The 21164-nt window shown below is 32.5% G+C and overlaps 3 protein-coding genes across 6 annotated transcripts in view; 2 read left to right on the top strand and 1 right to left on the bottom strand.

Annotated features, from left to right (window-relative positions):
• Nucleotides 1–1047: 1047 nt before the first annotated feature.
• LOC114121654 (solute carrier organic anion transporter family member 74D-like) overlaps nucleotides 1048–21164 on the bottom strand; it is a 29551-nt gene continuing 9434 nt past the window's right edge. For both annotated transcript variants that reach the window (XM_027984078.2, XM_027984079.2), the window contains exons 2-12: nucleotides 9609–9833; nucleotides 8802–9038; nucleotides 8178–8369; nucleotides 7307–7447; nucleotides 5599–5727; nucleotides 4938–5298; nucleotides 3862–4012; nucleotides 3615–3775; nucleotides 2203–2306; nucleotides 1985–2086; nucleotides 1048–1262 (exon numbers count right to left, since the gene is read on the bottom strand). In XM_027984078.2, coding sequence (XP_027839879.2) covers nucleotides 1156–1262; nucleotides 1985–2086; nucleotides 2203–2306; nucleotides 3615–3775; nucleotides 3862–4012; nucleotides 4938–5298; nucleotides 5599–5727; nucleotides 7307–7447; nucleotides 8178–8369; nucleotides 8802–9038; nucleotides 9609–9822 — 1899 coding nt within the window. In that variant the 5' untranslated portion in view covers nucleotides 9823–9833 and the 3' untranslated portion in view covers nucleotides 1048–1155. The remainder of the gene's footprint in view (nucleotides 1263–1984; nucleotides 2087–2202; nucleotides 2307–3614; nucleotides 3776–3861; nucleotides 4013–4937; nucleotides 5299–5598; nucleotides 5728–7306; nucleotides 7448–8177; nucleotides 8370–8801; nucleotides 9039–9608; nucleotides 9834–21164) is intronic.
• On the top strand, nucleotides 11975–13143 carry LOC114121662 (interferon-inducible double-stranded RNA-dependent protein kinase activator A homolog). The gene has a single exon (XM_027984088.2). It carries the CDS (start codon nucleotides 11975–11977, stop codon nucleotides 13058–13060), a length of 1086 nt encoding a protein of 361 aa, XP_027839889.2. The 3' UTR covers nucleotides 13061–13143.
• On the top strand, nucleotides 13421–19651 carry LOC114121655 (uncharacterized). Of its 3 annotated transcripts, none has more exons than XR_007606390.1 (3): nucleotides 18584–18713; nucleotides 18779–18893; nucleotides 18984–19651. XR_007606390.1 is itself a non-coding variant. In XM_027984080.2 (2 exons), exons 1-2 carry the CDS (start codon nucleotides 13897–13899, stop codon nucleotides 19248–19250), a joined length of 330 nt encoding a protein of 109 aa, XP_027839881.1. In that variant the 5' UTR covers nucleotides 13421–13896; the 3' UTR covers nucleotides 19251–19651. The 3 variants fall into 3 exon arrangements, 1 of the variants encoding a protein (XP_027839881.1); XR_007606388.1 differs by having other exon boundaries at nucleotides 18607–18713; nucleotides 18779–18889; XM_027984080.2 differs by lacking the exons at nucleotides 18584–18713; nucleotides 18779–18893 and adding an exon at nucleotides 13421–13959.

Raw genomic sequence — 21164 nt, 5'->3', positions numbered from 1 at the left:
CCACAATATATTGCTTTTTGCACTAGCCAACGGAACGTATCTAAGATTTTCAACCATTTATAAAACACAGATTATTTTATATAATTCATACAGAAATACAATTGCATTGTCTCACCGAGAGCCATCAATTGAAATTAAGTTAAGATTAATATTATAAAGTTTACCTTAAGGCAAGGGGCAAAATTTGGCCAAGGGACACGCGCTTTTCATTTAAATTTGAAAAAAAAAACATTTAGAAAATGTTATTAGTTCATATAGTATTTAAACTTGTGTGTTTAATAAAAAAAAAAACAAACAATTTCTAAAGAATAAATTGTAGCAATAAGCTTACTCATTATTACATAAGAAAGAAATAAATTATCATGGTCGAGACAGTCAAGTATAATATGGAAATTATATTATGAAATTTTCATCGTTCACATTGTTTTTGGTTCAAAAACATGATTTATAATTTAAAAGAACTAATGCAAAAATATAAAAAAATATATTACAATAATAAACATTAAAAAAGTACAATATTTTAAAGGACTATCGTCTTTACCTTTTATCTTTAGAGAATATTATACACTTAAACTAGTTAACTGTTTTTCGGCATACTTTTTCATTTGACCTCATCGCGGAACGGTAGAAGTTGTTTACTACTTTTCACTTGAATGTGGCAGTAACTATATTTTTATGTTAAATTTACATCCAATATTGCATCAATCATTTTCCGAGTGAGTGCACCTACAGTTTATTATTATTTTTATTCAGTTTCTACATCACTTATTTGTTTATTAAATGCATTTAAGAGTTTTCTGTACTTGTGTTATTGTTTAAACACTGTTAACGAGAATTTACTGCTTCATTTGTATCGTTTAAAGTTCTAATTCCCGGTGCTGTCAAATGTCTTTTCCGTAGAACGTGAATATGAATTAAAGTAAATTGTTTTAATAATTATCGATTAAACCGTTGACCTATTATACAATATTATTCATATTAAACTCGGTGTGACTTGCTTTATATTACTATATTAGTTTATTTGGACTTTCAGTAATAAAAAAATAATAATAGTAAATGTACAGTATATTGATAATTAGTTTATGACAACATATAAGCTCTTGTTTTACACATCAACGCCGTTTTTTCGATTTGTCAATCTTAATATCGTTATTGTTATTCGCGAGCAGGTTTTTCGTCACCATCACTGGCATCATAGATCTTCAGGTCCTTTACGTGATACCAAACACCAATATCCAGTATCGTACCGATCAACAGAAAACCTGCGGAAATCACATGCAATAATGAGACGTTTGATAAAATACAGAAACAAGCAAGGTGCATTATATTTTGTAATATAATATAACATATAATAATATGTATGTGTAATTTTTCACGATTTGTTATTATTAGGTATTAGGAATGAAATGTCTTAAACAATTGTAATAAATAAAAATAATTAAATAACAATCTGCTTATATTCTAATATTTATCATATTCTACTACAAAATCTTAATTTGTCGTTATAATTGTTGATGCAAGTCATAAATAAAATGGTCACTCTTCATAAAAATATATTCATACATACTATAACTAGCTGCATGTAGATGACGAAGATTTCGTCTTTTAAACATTTGAACATAGATAAAATATTAAAATGAATTATAAAAATGATATGACGAGGCAAAATAAATATTATCTATTAATTATTTTTCTTTTAAGATAAATATACCTAGTTTATATCAGATTTTGTTCGTTTTTTACAAAAAATGTACTCAAAATATAAAATTGTAATAAAATTTCATTTTTAAACATTTTTATGTATGAAACGATTTTTTATTGATCAGAAAGCTGCAATGTTTTAGAAAATGCAGAATACAAGACAATTTTCACTTATACTTTTAACTTAGTAATTATTAATTAGGGGAAACTAATTAATAATATTACTAATAGTTATTAATTATTGTCGATACATAAAGTATTCCTTTATCACAACTATACTTACTAGCTCCTGTAAAGTTCAAATAGTACTTCAGCCGCATACCGTCGTACAGCCAACAATTACCGTTGGTACCACATTTACCACCCCACACCATGCAAGTGGCATCTACGTAAAACGTTTAAAAACAATAAGTTTAATATGTTATAGAAAATGATTTTTTTTTCACTCATGATATGAAGTTCTTAATACGTGCTTAGACTTCGGCGCTATAATTTACTAACCGACAATCGTGCCATACAATATAGGACCGGGCATAAACGCCACCAAGGCCATTACTACTTCAGAGAAACCCAGCGATAGTGACTTATCTTCTTGTTTTACACACCTATACCACAAACATATGCACAAAATATTAAGACTGGATAAAATTAGTCGTTAATATTAAATAAACTAATAATTATGAATGAGATAGTAGGAGTTATAATAGTTTATACCTTGTATAAATAATAAATATATATTAATTAATTGAATCTTCATTTTATGTATTATTAAAATCAAAATATATATATTTGAAATTAGTTATTTGTTTGAATAATGTATAAGTAATTAGAATTTTTAAACAAAAGAAATATTATATTATATTAATGAACAAAATATGCATGTTTTAATTTAGTATATAACCTAGTTTTTAATTTTGTATAAATAGTAAAAAATTATATTAGCTTTTGTAGCGAATGAAATAACTTTTAATTTCATGAATTTAGCATCCAAAAAGGTTGTACAAAATGAATTTACGAAACCCAAATCAAATTATGCTTTTCGTTTTTTACTGAATATGGATTTTAAATTATAGGATTACTTAGTAACATTGCTGATGTCCATTTCATTAAATTATATTTGTAAATAAGAATATTGAAGTGTTAATTACTGATTGGCAACCAATACTATAATAAATAGATATTCTTAGGTGTTATTATTCTTGATAATTGGTACCTAATCTTGAAAAAAAAATGTAGCAATTAGAAATTTCAAGAGCTAATATAAGTACTTACAGTATGTAAATAAATATAATTAAGTTATACTTTTGTTAACTCATTTTTAATAATTTAAGTATTTATACTTTAAGCACATCAAATTTAAAATTTAAAAAGCTATGATTATTGTCATCACTATATTATAATATTAGGAATTCAGTAACACGTATTAAGTATAACTAGTTGACATGTTTAATGTAGAATTGTAGAATTATAAATTACATTTGACGGATTGAACCTAAATATTTAGTAATCGTACTTACAATTGTATAAAAAAAAACACCCGTTTTCAGATAAAACGCAAAAAAAAATAATATTAAACATTTTGACGGATTAAAAAAAAGTTCTCAGTTCTAAGCAGATTTTTATTTATATTACTATATTAGTTCTAATGAATTTTTATCAGATTTGTTTTTATTTATTTTATTTTTATTTTTATTCTCATAATATAATTGCATACGTTAAGGAGATCAACACTTATTCTTATTTTACATTGATTATGCATAATATAAGCCGTCTAAGTAATGACTTTCGTGCAGATTTTGATTCACAACGGTTTTAAACAATTTAATTCTCATTTTTTTAGAAATAGTAGCTAAAATAATATCATAAATCCCAAAACCGAAATTCGCTATCAAAAACTAGTGCACCGTACAAACCTGAACTGAATGATGGTGTTGCCAGAACGTCCGGTGGAGGAGAAAAACCGCATTACGCCCATCAAAGCAAGAAATATGATGAAATCGTAACCGCAGTCGACCGGACACACCCCTTCAGTGGCTGTACCTGCGCCACCAATACAGGTGCAGTTGCTGTAAGCCTTATGAGACACAACAAAAATCACAATCATATTATTATAAAATATATTATGTTGACGTTAAATAAGAAAATGAAACTTCTACTCACCTTAATTCCACCGTCGATAACCGTTTCCAGAGTACATCCCGCGTAACATGGCGAATAAAATGTGGTTGATCGGTCGAACGAACAGACGGGATTATAACTCATCGATTTTCCACAGTTACAGCCCACATTGCAGTCCATCGTCAAGTTCCATCTAATCGAAAACCGTTAAATAGATATTATTATTGTTGCGCCTATAAATGTATATAGGTACATAGCAAATCATCGTGCAAGCCATTCATCCAAAATCAAACCCCCAATCGGTTTTTCCCTATTCCATGACTGGATCCTCGTTAGAGAGAATACAATTTGAGAAAAATCAGGATATTCTTTCAACTGATAACCAACCTATCTAACAATTATTGCAACTCCAAATCAACAGTATTATAATTAATATAAGTAAATATATGCTCATATACGTAACATCAAAACAATTATTCCAATAATAATATTGAATTTAAGTAAAAATGTTTCGTTTTTCCTTAACTTAGGTGGAATTAGATCATTTACACAGAAGTAAACAAACTAATAATGAAAAACATCTAAGTCATATAGATAGACATGTTATCATAAAATTAAAATTAAAAAATATGTATATATAATATATATGTACCACAGCTTTCGATGGGGTTTAGTATAAAACTAATTATACTATTTGCACAATAAATAACTATTTATAAAACTACGAAAACAACTATTGCACACTTTGTGTGCACTCTTAAAATCTTACTTGACAGAGTATCACCTACCTATTCTTTATCTACTCTATACCCACTAATATCTCAACCAACAATGACTGCAATACTGCATAGTCCCTATACCTACTGATGAAACAGAAATTTCAACAACAAGACAAGTAATGGTCAACATACTGTGATTGAAAATTTACAATCAATCACGTCAGTTTATTTAAAAATAAAGATAGACCGAAACAAATAGGAAAACTTGAATTATAATCTGGTAGTTAAAATAAAGATACCTTAAGACAGTTAAAAAATATGTAATTAGTCATCGCTTTAGGAGACTTGAATGAATAGTGCATTGTTAAAAGTAACGGAATAAAAAATTTGCTTACTAACGTTTTGTCCGCGTTCCACTGTCCGTGTAAATCTTCCGATGCACATCCAAGAAATATGTATACGAAGTGACCGACCACTTCCAAAGCTTCTGTAATGAAGTTCCACATTGCCAGTGATCTCGCTGATGGTTTGAATTTCGATATGACTATGCCGGATGTCACAATACCTAAACCAGAACTCAAAATGCCAATTGCACCAGAAGCAAAGTTGGAATTTGCTGCCGTCTGTCTGAATTGAGTTTCCATATACTTAGGCATAAATGTCCAATATCCAATCAGGCCCAACACGAAGAATGAGTTGCTCGCCGAATTAAACACTAGTATTTTGTTTGACAAAATCCGTTTCAAAGACGTTTTAAAATCTAAAACCATACAATATCGAAATATTGTTTGTACATATTATTATAGTATTATTAAATATAAATATTGCATATTAATAATATGCGTCATAATCTGAATTTTTTAATTATATTACTAAAAAAAACGTTAAGATATACCTTAACCCATGTTTATTATATTATGTTTCCAATTTTTTTTTTTTTTTTGTTAAATGAATACTTTTCTAACTGATTTTTAAATATTCCATTTGAACATTGCAACCATGATCATAATGTTAAGACATCAATCATATTATTATTATTAACATGTACATCTGCACTTACCGGTCGAAATTTTTTCTACTTTTTCTTTTGGTTCTTTTGCCATACGAGCTGCTGCCCTTGGAAGCATTCTTGGGAAAAACATCATCACAATTGAAAAAACTATACAAGTAATACCAATGGGCGTCCAACCTGCAAAGAAAAAACAATACTACATTATGCAGTTTAGTATGAAGTTAAACATTTTTTTTTTTAATAAGTTGTTTAGGTATATAACATATACATTTTTTATTCTATTATATAGAAATTATTATAATTATTTTTATTATCTATACTTTTTTTTTTTTTTAAATAATTAAATAATAACTATATTTAACTATCAATCGGCTCAAGTGTTTGAACACGCCTAGGTAAGCTTGAGTTTTGCCGTCTCTTAAATACTATAGCAAATATTTTTTTTTTTATCTTTAATACAAAAATGGTAAATGCTACCTTAGGCGTGGACTTATTTTGCCTACCCCTTGAGCCGGGCCTGAGTCTATTATTAGGTATTTTGTATCAACAAGGTAAGTTAAGTTGTATAAGTTGAAAGCTGTTTTTCTTTCCTTTTAATTTGAAAAAGTTACAAATTAACTATGTAATGAAACTTATAACTTAGTTGATTTTTTAAGCTGATTATTTATAACCCATGTAAAAACAAAATTTGATTTTAAGTATAAAAAAAAACAAAAACTTGTTAATATCCAGATTTTACATACATGTAATGAGATTAATGTTTTACAATGTAAAAAAACTGTATCTACCGAAATAAAACCAAAATCCAGTTAAACTATTTACTAAAGAAAACGAGTATGTCATACGAAAACCACACTACGAAAATACAACGACGGGTGATTTTTATCAACGCAAAACGGACACAGAATGCCACAGAGTTACACATAACGTGCTACTTGAAACATAAATACGAAACCACAATGCTGGAAGAAGACATGTAAACTTTTATCTTCAACTAATGCACATCTATACTCATAACTAAGAAGAACAGACAATGACGGCAAAATCAATCTGATGTGTCAGAAAAACCGTGGAGAACAGATAAAAAGTTAAAGATAAAAATTAAAATGTAAGTTCGCACCGAGGATAATTATTACTAACTACACCGTAATGAATATCTACTACCACTCTCGCTGCCCAGACTTATCGAGACCGATACTACGACGTCACCCAAGTCACTAGCTTTTTCATGACCCAGTACCGATGACCGATCGTCCTTACAAGTTTTGCCTTTACGCTATTCTTCTTTGGTACAGCACGTGGTGTAAACTATGTACATCTTATGGTGGCTAAACCAACACGATTCTTTTCAGGATAATCACTTAATCGAAACCCTGGTGCGCTTAGTCGAAACATACATTCCCTGCAGGATCAAATTGAGTAAGAGCAACTGCTAAATTATATTTTAAATTACGCATTGGTACTAATCGACATCGACACTTTACAAAACTTTTGAACATAGCTTCTATGATATGGACATATTCCCGATTATTTTAACATTAGGAATTACGCTAACATCTGTCTGACCCCATAACTACACAGATTAACATTACACTTAAAACTCATACTTAACAGTACATATAAAATAAATACTTTGGAAATAATATGGACAAGCGTAATATTGACGGACGCATATTATAATTTCAGCATTTAATATGGTTCTTCGTCATCCCGAAAAATCATTGTAAATGCGTATTAATATAATAAAAGTACTCACCCATCCACCAAGCGCCAATCCACCTCGGATCTTCGTTGGTTATAGTCGGCGTCAGATTTGGTTCAATGAAATAAGTCAGCGTGTACGCTGACAACATGTAGCCCATCATGGGACCCGACATTCGTATGCACTGGACGATCGCTGTGGATGTTTCATAAATCATTTGAAAAAATGTTGCCTGACAATTATTAATCACTAGTTTTAAAATTTAAACGTTGATAAAGTATAAAAACTTAACACGTGGTGTTTGTAATTAATTTATTATGTATTTTTATTTTATTAATCATTTAAAACAATAATACAATACACAAAACAACTTAAACACTTTTATTAACTAAGACTATTTACCGGTGATACATTCAATTTTAAAAGGGTCGTGCCTTTTCATAGATAGAATACCATCTTAACATCTTCTAAAAAGAAGCGTTAAGTATTTGAATATTGGTATTAAAATTTTATTTTTATTTTATTCGAGTAGTATCTAAGTATCTAGTACCCAAAAAGGCATGTTAAGTCAAAGAAAAAAACCATCTGATAAGATTATTTGATAGATCTTTTTATATATCGTTCAGCCGATCGAGTAATGTTAGATTAGCTAAGCAAAATGTGTTATACCAATATTTTTAAGTTAATACCTATTAATAAGCGAAACCTGCAGTTAAAGTACAGATATTATTTTATGTCTACCAAATAATTCGAATTTCTAACACCAAAATCTCGTCAACCTACCGATCGTCTAGGAATAAAACGTTGATTGTTTTGAATAGATAAATAATGATTTTTCTGTAAACCACGGTTATTCTCATCTTATCAACCACAAAATCATTTTCTGTAATGTGGGCAGGTTTCATATTGCCCTTCAGAAACTTACCTAATAGCAAAGGTACCGCATTCTTGCGAACGTTGTCGTCCAAGTACGCCGCACCGCAAGTCCAGTACAATGAACCACCCAAGCCTAGCATCGCATGCGCAGCGCACAATATGAAAGCAGCCACGTTCCAAAATTGCTTGTTATCGCAGTCTTCGTATAGTGGTTGTCCGTCACAGATTTTCTCGTTTTGTCCTTTATTACAAATAAAACAGTTTTTCTTATTATTTTTAATAATTTTCAACAATCACTATCAATAATTACAATAATTATAATAATATTTTATTATAATAATTATTACGAGTATTGTGATGTTTGCTATAAAACGCTATGTTTTATTCAATAATGAACAAAAATACGACATATTAAATCGTTTAATTAATCAACATCTATACATTTATGTCTCAGCTAATGTAGATAGCTTATTTGACTAGGAATGTTTTATTTAATTGAATAAATGAAAAAAAAAATCGTTAGTAAATAATAATTACTATCTAATAATACATTTCTTAATTAAAAGTGAACATTTTTTTAAATTAAATAAATTATAAGTTTTAATTATAACAACACCCATATACGAGTAGTATAAAAGATTCAGATTTTATTTTCATTATTAATTATACTCACGCGATATGTTACTAAGTAAAGAAGTCGAGTTCACGTTGTTGCCGTATTCGACAGTGTACTGAAGGATATCTTCACCTGGTCCATAAATAACGTGTGGCAGGAGACGAACAAAACAGGAAAGACCGACGAAGAATGAACCAATAGCCAACCAACGCGTTCTATGTCCTCTGCCAGCCATATGAGACGTGACCATAAATGATATGAGTGAAAACAAGTCCCAAGTGCTCGAAATAATACCTAAAAATGTAAGTAAACGCTAATTAATTAATTATTTCCAAAAACAAAATTTTAATATTTGTCACCTAAAACTGTACAGGAGATTAAAAAATGTATTCATAAATAAAAAATTGGTATATAATATTTAAAGAGATAATAAAATAAATATTCTCACTTAAGTGGATATAATAATTATAAGTATCTATACATTTACAGATAATATAGAGAAAAAAAATATAATATCATGGCAAAATGTATAGCTGAAAAATCCTTCCTCTAAATATATTGATAATATTTTCAAAATTACATTTTTATTCATACAATTAATAGGCGTAATATTATGATCTTAAAATTGCAATATACTCGTATTCTGTATTAACAATTTTAAAAAATGTACATAAAAAACAAACGTATATTTTTATGTTTTTTATTTATCAAGCTCATGATATAAACATTACTCTGTATTAAATTGCATTAAATCGTAGAAAAAAATATTGTGAATAACAACTCCAATTGGAATCTTATTAAGAAATGTAAATGCGTTTCAATGATTCGATTAACTATTTATTAAATAAACGACGTTTTACTTACCACTCATTTGACTAGAGAATTTAAATCTCTTCTCCATAGTAGTCAGTGTACCATTGAAGTACGAAGACAACATAAATTGGTTGAGCCCCAACAGCCCGTACACGAGAACATATACCTTTTTGCTTGCAAATATCTGAAGCCACTTAGGCTTAAAAAACCATACCCCGCAAACCGTGTCTTCAACGGCCGCTTCGTCCAAAGTCTTGTCACTCATTTTATTAGATTCTAAACAAAATTAAATTTAGATGATCAATATAATAAACGTACACTTTTTAGTTAAAATTGAGTGATGGCACGAAATACTCGGAAGATGCAGAGACATCGTGTAAAACCATATAGTTCCCTCAACAGAATAATAATAATCAAAATAATTATGTTGATTACAATATGTCAAGCGTAAGTGTTTCGCGTGAGTTACATAATATATGTATATTAAGTATACCATTAGGCTAACATTTATTTAAGTTATAATGATACAATTGAATATGGTACAGTATTTTTCGTCAACTTTACGATCATCTATTATCATTTTGTCTCGACAACACAAGCACACACACACAGCATATTATGCATCGCTATTTATGTACGGACAAGCACTGTTAATGTGCTACCATTATTTTACCTCAATTCATTTAGTATACTATAATGGTGGTTGAATAGAGGCATTGGTATTGTAAGCATTTGAAAATTAACTAATTCAACCAACTGTTTAAAGAATATCACTAATAGTACTTCTTATTAAGTATTGCTATGTATTTTAGTAAAACATTATCGTATAAGTTTTGCATGTTGTTTTATAACAATCACTGCCACAAATCTCGAAAAATAATATAATGTAAGCATAAGTAACATATTTTTATAATTCAATATACAATATAAACAAGAATCATCCACTTAATAATTTATAGTAAATAAGAAATTAATTTAAAAATAAATAAGTTTGTTTCATAATTATTATAGGCATTTGAGAATTCTAAAAGTTAGGATTTTATTATTATTAAAACAGAAAGAGGTTACAATAATATTATGTAACTGTTACGTGCATTATTCATTTACAATTTATACATAAAACAATTTGGTCAAGTAGGTACCACTTTGCTACATATTAGGTGTCGTGTGGTTCACTATTATTGTAAAGGAGTATTAAATTTGAATTCAATGATAGGAATAATTGTATACGAAAAACGATTCTGAACGGAGATGATTGTCAGCCTAGGACGACTAGTAAACTATTACTATACTACTACTATACTAGTAGACTATTACAAAAATCTAAAATTATTTGATAATATTGAAAATAAATCGTTATTTAACGAGTGAATAAACATTTAAACTAAGGATAATGTTTTTTTAATTGACCAATATTCAAGTCCTTTTATAATGATTGTAAGCCAAACTTATAGTAAATCTTTTATTAAATTTTCAACTCTTAGCTACTTATAAAAAAATTTTTATTAATTATAACTTCAAGATAATTTGCAAATATTCATGATTTCAACGAATTTTTGTCAATATTTAAACTTCAAACGCTATTGACTAACTCATGATGAATTTTGTATTAAATTTTCCATTATTTTAACGGTCAAAAAATGTTGAATGATATTTAAAAAAAAACTAAACACAAACGAATATTTGTATGAGTGTGTGTGTGTGATGGAGAAGGATGCAAAGCTGGTTACTTACAGAAAGACATGGATGGGTGGTAAAGGGGACTCTCAGTTACGCGAACGATAAGGATGGCGGGGCAGGCGAACTCACCGGATTTGAGGGGGATACAAAAGGAACTAAAAGTATACTACTTCTGTATTAGTATAGCAGAACCTCTATAAGAAAAATTCTTGAAGAAATGCCTTGGCCGCTGCCTTATTTCATATATTTTCTGTAAGTCAGATTTTTCAATAACTCAAATTTTTTTTCACCCAACTGATTCAAAGTATCGAGGTTTCATTGTATATTATGATAATATTAAAAATGGACGAGTGCACACTTATTCAGCAGTTTTATTTTACTACATTAAACCCACGTCACTGGTGATCGCAATAATAATATTTTATATTATGTTTCACATTTATCAACAGCCAGCCAGGTACCTATATCACGTTACTATCATAGCGCAATCGTTATAATAAAAATAATAATATATTATAATATTGTTTCTACGGTAACATTATGTGTATAAGTTTTGTCCAAAACAGTTTGATGGTTTATTGAATTACATACGTCTATTTCATTTATTATTGTGACTTATAGATTTTGTTTTGTTCAAAACAGTTTGATTGTTTATTGAATTATATACGTCTGACTATTTCTCACCTGTTATTGTGAATTATAGACTTCGCTTAAATTAAACGATTTAAATTTCAATAATGGGTATACTGAATTCCATACCCTCCGCAAAGGATCGTACTGTTAACGATACTACGGTCTCGGTTCCAAGAGATCTAATAACGGAACCACTACAAAACACGGAAGCAATGGCCGAACGCTATGGATTGTTATTCGTTAACAGGTGTTCTTTGGCTGTATACCAGCTTGACAATACTATGGGTAAGCAAGGTAAGACAGTAAAATATAATATGCTTCCCGTGGTGTTTTTATATCCGTATAAAATGTATACATGTAATGCAAAATGTGGGGAGATAATAACTTACGGATACGGTTCATCGAGTTTTAAAGCGATAGATGATGCAGCGAATAAATTTTTGGAAAAGCTGGCATCTGTTTCTGAAATGGATGACCATTTAGGAGCAAACCCACCATGTCTAAAGATTAATGTAGAGGAAAATGACACAGCAAGTGACGAACAAGGTATGTTTACCAATTACATTGGTAAACTTCAAGATGAAATATGTGTAGCTCGTGGTTGGAGTCTACCAAAGTATGAATATTTTCAAAGTATTGAGGGCGAAAATAATAATAAGGTACGTTTGTTCACTGTAAAATGCTCTGCTGGGCCCTACGAATCTAAAGGTGTAGGTAAAACCAAAAAAATCGCAAAAAAGCAAGCCGCTCAGTTGTTGATTGAGCAAAATAATTTGAATCAATACACCTCTCGTAGCAACGTGACACATAAAATAGTTGATAAATCTAAGTTCAACACGATAACACCAAAAAATATCGAAGTATGTGATGTTCTTAAGTTTGTGGATATAATAAGCTTTAACAAATTGTTATCATCTAAAGAAGAGTGTATGCAAAAACTAAAAAAATGCAATTCATTGGATGAACTGAATATGAGTGCTTTTGAATTTTTGGAAAAACTTGCAGAACAAGAACTTTTAAAAATCACATACAAACCACGTCAAAAAGATTGTTGTGGGGTAGAGATGACTTTGGAGATTGTAAAAGATAAACCTATCATGGTCTGTTTAAACACAGGGAAAACACATAAAGAGGCTAAAAATGCAGCTGCTAAAACTGCATTAAAATATTTTAAACACTTTCTAAACTAACTGTTATTACCTATTTAATTTAATTAATATTTAACTAACAATTTTTGTTAAATATTATAAATGTATTATACATACTATACATACTAAAATAATCATACATTCTACTGCTTTAACAATAAGTGATAAAAATTGCATATAAAAAAAAAAAATTTTTTTATAACATACTATGGAATACCGTATGACGTGTACGGCTTACACGTGATTATCTAAGTCGTATAAATTGTTGGTTGATAGTGCGACTCATCGCATATTACCACCACATACATATAATAATAATATCACACCTATTCTAGCATTATATAATGCATTTTTAGCCTCTTTATATTATGTTTTCCCAGTACCTGAATAAAGTCAGGTCTTATTGGTGTTGTTATTTTTAAAGACATCGTAACTTCACAATAATCTTCTTGATATGGTATGCCCAGTATGCTTAAGATTTCTTAATTTGCAAGTGTTGTCAAAAATTTAAAAAACACTCATATTAAGTTATCCAATGAATTACATTTTTTTAGTTTTTGCATACACTCTTCTTTAGATGATAACAATTTGTTAAAGCTTATTATATCCATAAACTTAAGAATATCACATACTTCGATATTTGTTAGAGTTATTGTGTTGAACATTTATCAAATATTTCATGTGTGATACTGCTACGAGACGTACAGGTCTGTTGATTAGTCTTGTGCCGACAGTCGTCGCGAACACACGCGTGTGCTTCGTGTCGTCGTTATTGTGCGCTATCGCGGGTCGTTCCGCTTATCTTAATTAATACATGTTATTATACATCGCTGCATTATTCGATATCTTATCGTGGCGGCTCAGACCGTCGTCCAGCAATGGATTCGACGAACAACACTACTACGGCGACAACATTAATTTCCGTCGACCAAGCAATACTGGTACGTATGCAAAATGAAAATGAAACATTGCATAAACTTGTAACGGAATTACAAGCGAGTAATGCACAATTACAGAACCAACTACTAGACATCCAAGTGAGTAATACTATTACCAATAATACTAATACTACCACTGCTATAAGTAAAAACGTACATAATGGAGTTGGCCACAGCTCAGTGATTAGTTCAAACGCGCAGACAAAACACACCCAATTAACAGATAATGATGTCATTCAATCAGTACCAAAAATATACAAACCACCACCAATCACAGCATGTGATGTTAACGATATACAAAACTTAGTTAATATTTTAACTCGCGAAGAAGTCGCCGGCCACGAACAGCAACTAAAAACTTTCGCTAACGGTGACATAAAAATCTCTACAGAGGACGAACAGCAGTTTAGACGAACACTAAAAGCTCTTGAAATCAACAAAATCGAGTTTCATAGATTTCAATTGAAAGCTGAAAAAAAATTCCGGGTCGTAATACGTGGATTGCACCCAGAAACTGACATATGTGAAATCAAAAGAGACCTACTCGACAAAAGGTTTCCTGCTTGTGATGTCTCAAACATTCAAATTAAAAAAAAACTCAATCCCAATGATAAAAACAGTGAAACCAAGCGTATAAGATTGCCTTTATTTTTCGTAGACCTAGTCCCACAAGGAAATAATAAAAATATTTACAAGTTAGATAGTCTATGTTATCATAAAATCAAAATAGAACCACCAAGGAAGAAAAAAGATGTGCCACAGTGTAAAAACTGTCAGTCTTTTGGCCATACACAAAATTACTGCCACAAAAAACCAGTGTGTGTAAAATGTAGTGAAGATCATAGAACAGAAGACTGCCAAAAGTCAAAAAAATCAAAAGCTAAATGTGCTAGGTAATTGTGGTGAAGCTCACACAGCAAACTGGAAGGGCTGCTCTGCCTACAAAAAAGCAGAAGAAAGAGTACACCCAAAAAAGATCACTGCAGTACAACGCATTCAACAAAAACCAACGAAAACTGTCACAGCGGCCATCTCTTATGCACAGATGACAAGCTCTCCTAATATTAATACAACGCCTCAAACGTCCAATCAGCAACAACAGTCCAACGTAAACGACCCCTCGTTATTAGATATTTTATCTGCACTTACTAATATAACAAAATCGCTAGAAAAAGTCACATCTAGACTGGATAGATTAGAAAGTAATCAATCTAAGTCTAACAACAAAAGTCAAAAGCAAAAGTAATGAATCGCATATTGCGAATCATAGCATGGAACGCCAATGGGCTTGTTCAGCGCAAACAAGAACTCGATGACTTCTTGCACAATGAAAACATTGATATTGCTCTAGTATCAGAAATACATTTTACACCTTGGACTGTTCTAAAAATCAGAAATTATAATATCTATACCACTCTCCATCCTAGCGGTAAAGCTCGTGAAGGTACAGCGATATTTATAAAAGAATTCATTAAACATTTCGAGTTAGAAGAACACTCGCAATTATATTTGCAAGCCACAACCGTTAGGGTCAATGATGGAAACAATGACCTTACGGTTACGGCTATCTACTGCCCACCACAGGGAGGTGCAGATGAAACTAAATTCACTGACTTCTTCCGCAAGCTAGGAAATAGATTCATTGTTGGTGGAGACTACAATGCAAAACACACTCACTGGGGATCAAGACTAATCACTCAGAAAGGACGTGCCCTGTTCAAGACAATTAATACTATCAACGCTGGAACTATCTCCACCAGAAAACCAACTTACTGGCCAACCGACCCGAATAAGATACCTGACCTATTTGATTTTTTCGTGGTTAAAAATATTTCACCTAACTACGTTGAAGTTGAGGGACTAATAGAATTATCGTCCGACCATATTCCTGTGTTACTTTCACTTAGTTCAAATGTCATTATGAAAGAACGGAAAATCTTTCTCACAAACAAAAGAACAGATTGGGACCTCTTTAGGACTACCCTCGAAGAAACCACCACGCTTTCAGTGAAGTTAAAAACACCATCAGACATTGAAGTGGTAGTACAAAAACTAACTAAGGATATCACGGAAGCAATAAAAGCGGCAACACCAATAATTCCAGGAGGAAATAACCGAGAGATCACCTACCCGCTTGAAATTAGAGAACTAGTTCAACAAAAGCGTAAGGCCAGAAGAACCTGGCATAGAACTCGACATCCAGAGGATAAAACTAATTGGAACCGTATTAGTAAAATATTACGCGACAAAATTAACGAAATGAAAAACGAAACATTTAAATCGTACTTGAGTGGCCTATCTGCAACGGATGATACCGATTACTCATTATGGAAAGCCACAAGACGCATTAAAAGACCTCATACCCACGTGCCACCTATTCGAAAAATAGATGGTACTTGGGCACGCAGTGAGCAAGACAAAGCTGAAGTATACGCCCAATACCTTGAGAATGTATTTCAACCAAATGATATCGCATCCGAACTCGATGTAATACAATGCCCACCACTCAACGAAATAAGAGAAAAAATACGGTTTTTCACACCTCTAGAAGTCGCCCATGAAATCGATAACAACATCAACCCAAAAAAGGCACCTGGTTTCGATGAGATCAGCCCACGCATACTTAAAGAGTTACCAAAGAAGACGATTATCCTTTTGACACATATTTACAACGCAATCTTACGACTCGAAAGTTTCCCTATGCAATGGAAAAAGGCGCAAGTGATCATGCTACTAAAACCAGGTAAGCCACCAGAACAAGCTACCTCGTACAGACCAATATCGCTTCTCCCAAGCACCCAAGCATGTCAAAGCTCTTTGAAAAACTACTTCTTTGAAAAACTACTTCTTAAACGCTTAAAACCTCTTATAGAAGCAAGACACCTTATACCAGACCATCAGTTTGGATTTAGGAACAAACATTCTACTATTGAACAAGTTCATCGAGTCACCAATGTAATAAGCAAGGCTTTTGAGGAAAAAAAATACTGCTGCGGAGTGTTTCTAGATGTAGCCCAAGCCTTTGATAAGGTTTGGCACAAAGGACTACTTATAAAACTACGAGAGCAACTACCACACACATGGTGTGCACTCTTAGAATCTTATTTGACCGAAAGACAATTTAGAGTTGTACACGAAGAAGCGATCACAAGTTGGAAAAACACACTAGCAGGAGTTCCACAAGGTAGTGTACTGGGACCAATCCTTTATCTACTCTACACAGCTGACATCCCAACCAATGGTAACTCAATGACAGCTATGTTTGCTGACGACACTGCAATTTTAGCAACAAGCAGTAATCAACAGACTGCGACCGAAAACGTACAGGCCTCAATCAATCACATCTCTAATTGGACAAGGAAATGGAAAATCAAGATTAATAAAGATAAGTCAATGCACGTAAATTATACACTACGTAAAACTGAAAATCTCCGAATTTTGCTGGATGATACGTCAATTCCACAAAAAGACTCAGTGAAATATCTGGGTATGCACCTTGATTCTCGCCTTAACTGGAAGCATCACGTCCGTCAAAAAAAACTACAATTTCAAGAAAAAATGCGCAAACTATACTGGTTAGTTGGAAGACGTTCCACACTAGACCTGACGAGCAAACGGCTTTTATATATAGCTATTATCAAACCAATATGGACTTATGGCATACAACTGTGGGGTTGTGCCAGCAAATCCAACATCGAACTCATCCAACGCTGTCAGAATATCGCCCTTCGTACCATTGTTGCAGCATACCGGTACGACAGGAATGAAATCATCCATCGAGACTTGAATATATCATCCATCCAAGATGAAATCAAAAAGTTTGCCAACAAACATCGAGCGAAAAAACTCGAGCTGCATCCCAATGCAAGTGCAAAACAACTTCTTGACAACTCGCAAGACATTAGGCGACTCAAACGCTTAAAGCCATATGACCTAGTTTAAGTAACGTAGGCTAAGGTAAGGGACTATCTCACCGGAGGTACAACCCCAAACATGTTAACGCATAATATATAAGTAATCATTGTCACTTACTCATAATATTATCGTATACTACCCTTTATGTATTGTATTTATAAAGACTTTCGGTCGTTTAAATAAAGATGCCATTGGCAGTTTAAAAAAAAAAAAAAGGTCTGTTGATTCAATTAATTTACTCAAGCAACAACTGAGCGAAATGTTTTTTGCGATTTTCTTGGTTTGGCCGACGCCTCTGGATTTATAGGTCCCGTCAAAGCATTTTACGGTATAAAAATGCTCCTTGTTATTGTTTTCACCTTCAATACCTTGTTAGTATTAATATATTGGTAGATTCTAAGCACCAACTACTCATATCTCTTGCAATTTACCAATTCGATTCTTCCAATTCATCATTATTCATTAGACGTGTTGGGTTTGTTGAATTCAAATAGTCATGTATTTCAGAGATAGATACCAGATTTTCCAAAAATATGTTGGCTGCACCATTTTTCGCTTCATAACCCGACAAACTGTATCCGTAAGTTAGGATTTCCCTACACTTGGCATTATACGTGTACATTTTATCCGGAAATAAAAAAACCACTGGAACCATATTGTATTTACTGATGTACTGTGCTTAGCCATAATACCGTGAAGCTGGAATATAGCCAAAAACCATCTGTTAACGAATATCAATCCGTATAGGGTTTGGCCATCGAATCTATGTGCTGCAGTGGTTCCGTTACCCATTAAATTTCTTGAACCGATACCGTACTAAAGATTATAATCTTTTTTGATGAGTATGGAATTTAGCATACCTATTGTTGAAAAACTATCGTTTTTACTTAATTGTGATTGACTTTAGTTTGGATTTCACCATATTAATCACGGTTCCATTAATCAAGATTATGGTAACCGCAATTAAACTCTACCAATCATGATTAGTATAGTGAAAGAAGATACGACTGAGGAAATAGTCAGTAAAATAATTAGTTATTCAATAATTCTTTAATAAAAATAATTTTTGAAAAATAATTTTATCATACTCATAACTTCTTGTGTAATTTCAGGTTATTAATGATTATGGAGAACACGAAATAACAAATAATGATTGGTGTTTGGGCAACAGCGTCGTTGCTCCGCTGTACATCGCGTCGGGAGCCGAACAGTCTCGAAGTTGTACCCCGTCCCCCTCCACCTCCCGTAATCGCGCTGGTGGCGCTCTTCCAGCCGCGGGCAACCACCGTCAACCAGTTCTGTCCGAACATCCGGCGTCCGTGCTTACCAGGTCGATTTGTTCGCTTTCGTATCCGCGCCATCTTTTACCGTGGGTCTAGTGTCCGGATCCGTACGTAGCCCACGTTTGTTGGGAATACGCGTGTGATCGTTCGTGGTGTTTTTGTTGTTTGGACTCGGCGGTTTCGACCTCCACGTTTGTGTCAACGCGCCAGTCAGAACCTTCAAGTCTGAGAGTCTCAGTTCGCCGTATTGTTTGTTCTGCCCTCCCGTCTCGTACATCCCCGTACGCGTGAATAGTCATCGCCCGCGTTTGTGCGTTATACCGGGCGCGCGTGTCGTGGTATTGAGTGCGTCCCCGTTCGTCGACTCGTCGTGGTTTGCGATCGGCCGACTTTGGGTCTTCACGTGGTTTCCCACGAGGCCTTGCAGTACGCCGTTATGCCGCGAGCGCCGCACCAATCAGGTGTATCAATTCCGTCATCGCCGGTGCGTCGATCGGTGAACCAGTCTCGCTTGTTGCTGTCAGTTGGCAGCGGTGTCGTCCATCGTCGTTTCCAGGAGTCAGCCGCTGTTGTCAGTTCAGACTTATCACCACACAGATAAGACACCTTATCGTTTATTGTTTTTTAGTTTTAGTATTTATTTTGTACATCGCCATTCCCGATCAGTAGGTCACTGTAAGGTATGATCATACCCCCCTTTTTGATAACACTATTGTTCATTAAATAACTATCAGCAATAAAAGGGTTCTTTTAGTGTCGCAAGAGCACACCTTTAATTTGTGTATCTTTTTACTAGTACCTAAGTTAAGTTACCTACCCATTTGCACACATAGGTTGATATCAGTTACCCGCCGCAAGTGCCGGACGGCCAGCTAACGATAACACCTTCAATAGTTCCGTGACGGTGCGCAAACAATTGGTCTTAGTATAATTCTACAATGCTAAGGAGCCCAATATCTGTTGCTCTTCACCAACCAATATTACCAACCTTCCAGACATCAACTTCCACTTCCAACTATTTGGCTGATTCCAAAAAATTAGAAGACTTGAAGCATACAGCTCTAGCTAGTCTAGATAATTAGAAATCTCTGCCAACAATAAATGTAAGTAACGGAGTGCATATACCTATGAAAACGACCCGTTTCAAGGCCACCACACAACATAACTGCCAAAGCAGGAATGTATATCGGGTAGGCAACATGCGTCACAGGGTGTCACCAGTTTCTGCCAAAAATTACCTTTCCGTTTTCCGCCAATACCTTTTTCCGCCAATTATAAATTATAGAATTTCAAAGTTTAGGAACCCTTACGTATCATAATACTCATAACGATAAACCTATAGTTTATTTTGAGATATAATAGTCTATATCAGGGTGGTCCAACCTTTTGTAGTTGGCGGGCCAATTTACACTTTCATAAAAACACCGTGGGCCGCCAGAAAAAAAAATTATATTATTACCTATTTATATTTTATTTTTTAATAATGCACAAAATATTAATTATTATTATTTAATGTTTTCATGTTTAAAATTACCAAAAAATTACTAAAAAAATAAATTAGACTAGGAATGTCTTATTACAATAAAAAATAAATAAAAAATAAACTATTAATGTGATGATTGGCATTGTTTTTCAGTAGCCAATTTATCAGTTTCAATTGAACACCCTGTGGTGGCCAATCTGATGCACGATTCTAAAGACAAATCGTGAATACGGTTTCTTGATTTAGACTTGATTAAATTCATAGTAGAAAATGCCGATTCACAAATATACGTACTGCCAAATAATGACAACATTTCAAGAGAAAAATTCCGTAATGTTGGGTATTTTTCTTGCGAACACAGTTTCCAAAACTCTTCAGGAGGCAAATTTACTTTTGATTGAAGAAAACAGTCTGCTTGTAAATCACATAACTCCATTTGAAAATCGGGAGGTTGTACTGAGATATCAACTGTCATTGGGTTGTTAAATAATTCAAATTTAGGTTAAATTTCTGTGTTACATTTGAAA

Source organism: Aphis gossypii, chromosome 1, assembly GCF_020184175.1.
Source record: "Aphis gossypii isolate Hap1 chromosome 1, ASM2018417v2, whole genome shotgun sequence".
NCBI lineage: Eukaryota > Metazoa > Arthropoda > Insecta > Hemiptera > Aphididae > Aphis > Aphis gossypii.
The sequence above is the reverse complement of the archived record's forward strand: the minus strand, read 5'-3'. Positions and strand labels throughout refer to the sequence as shown.

What these genes read in the sequence shown, in the direction of transcription:
- LOC114121662 (XM_027984088.2), top strand. Translation starts at nt 11,975, where the DNA reads ATGGGTATACTGAATTCCATACCCTCCGCAAAGGATCGTACTGTTAAC.
- LOC114121655 (XM_027984080.2), top strand. Translation starts at nt 13,897, where the DNA reads ATGGATTCGACGAACAACACTACTACGGCGACAACATTAATTTCCGTC. An exon ending in CCGTCGACCAAGCAATACTG is followed by an intron (nt 13,960 to 18,983) that starts GTACGTATGCAA and finishes GTGTAATTTCAG; the next exon opens with GTTATTAATGATTATGGAGA.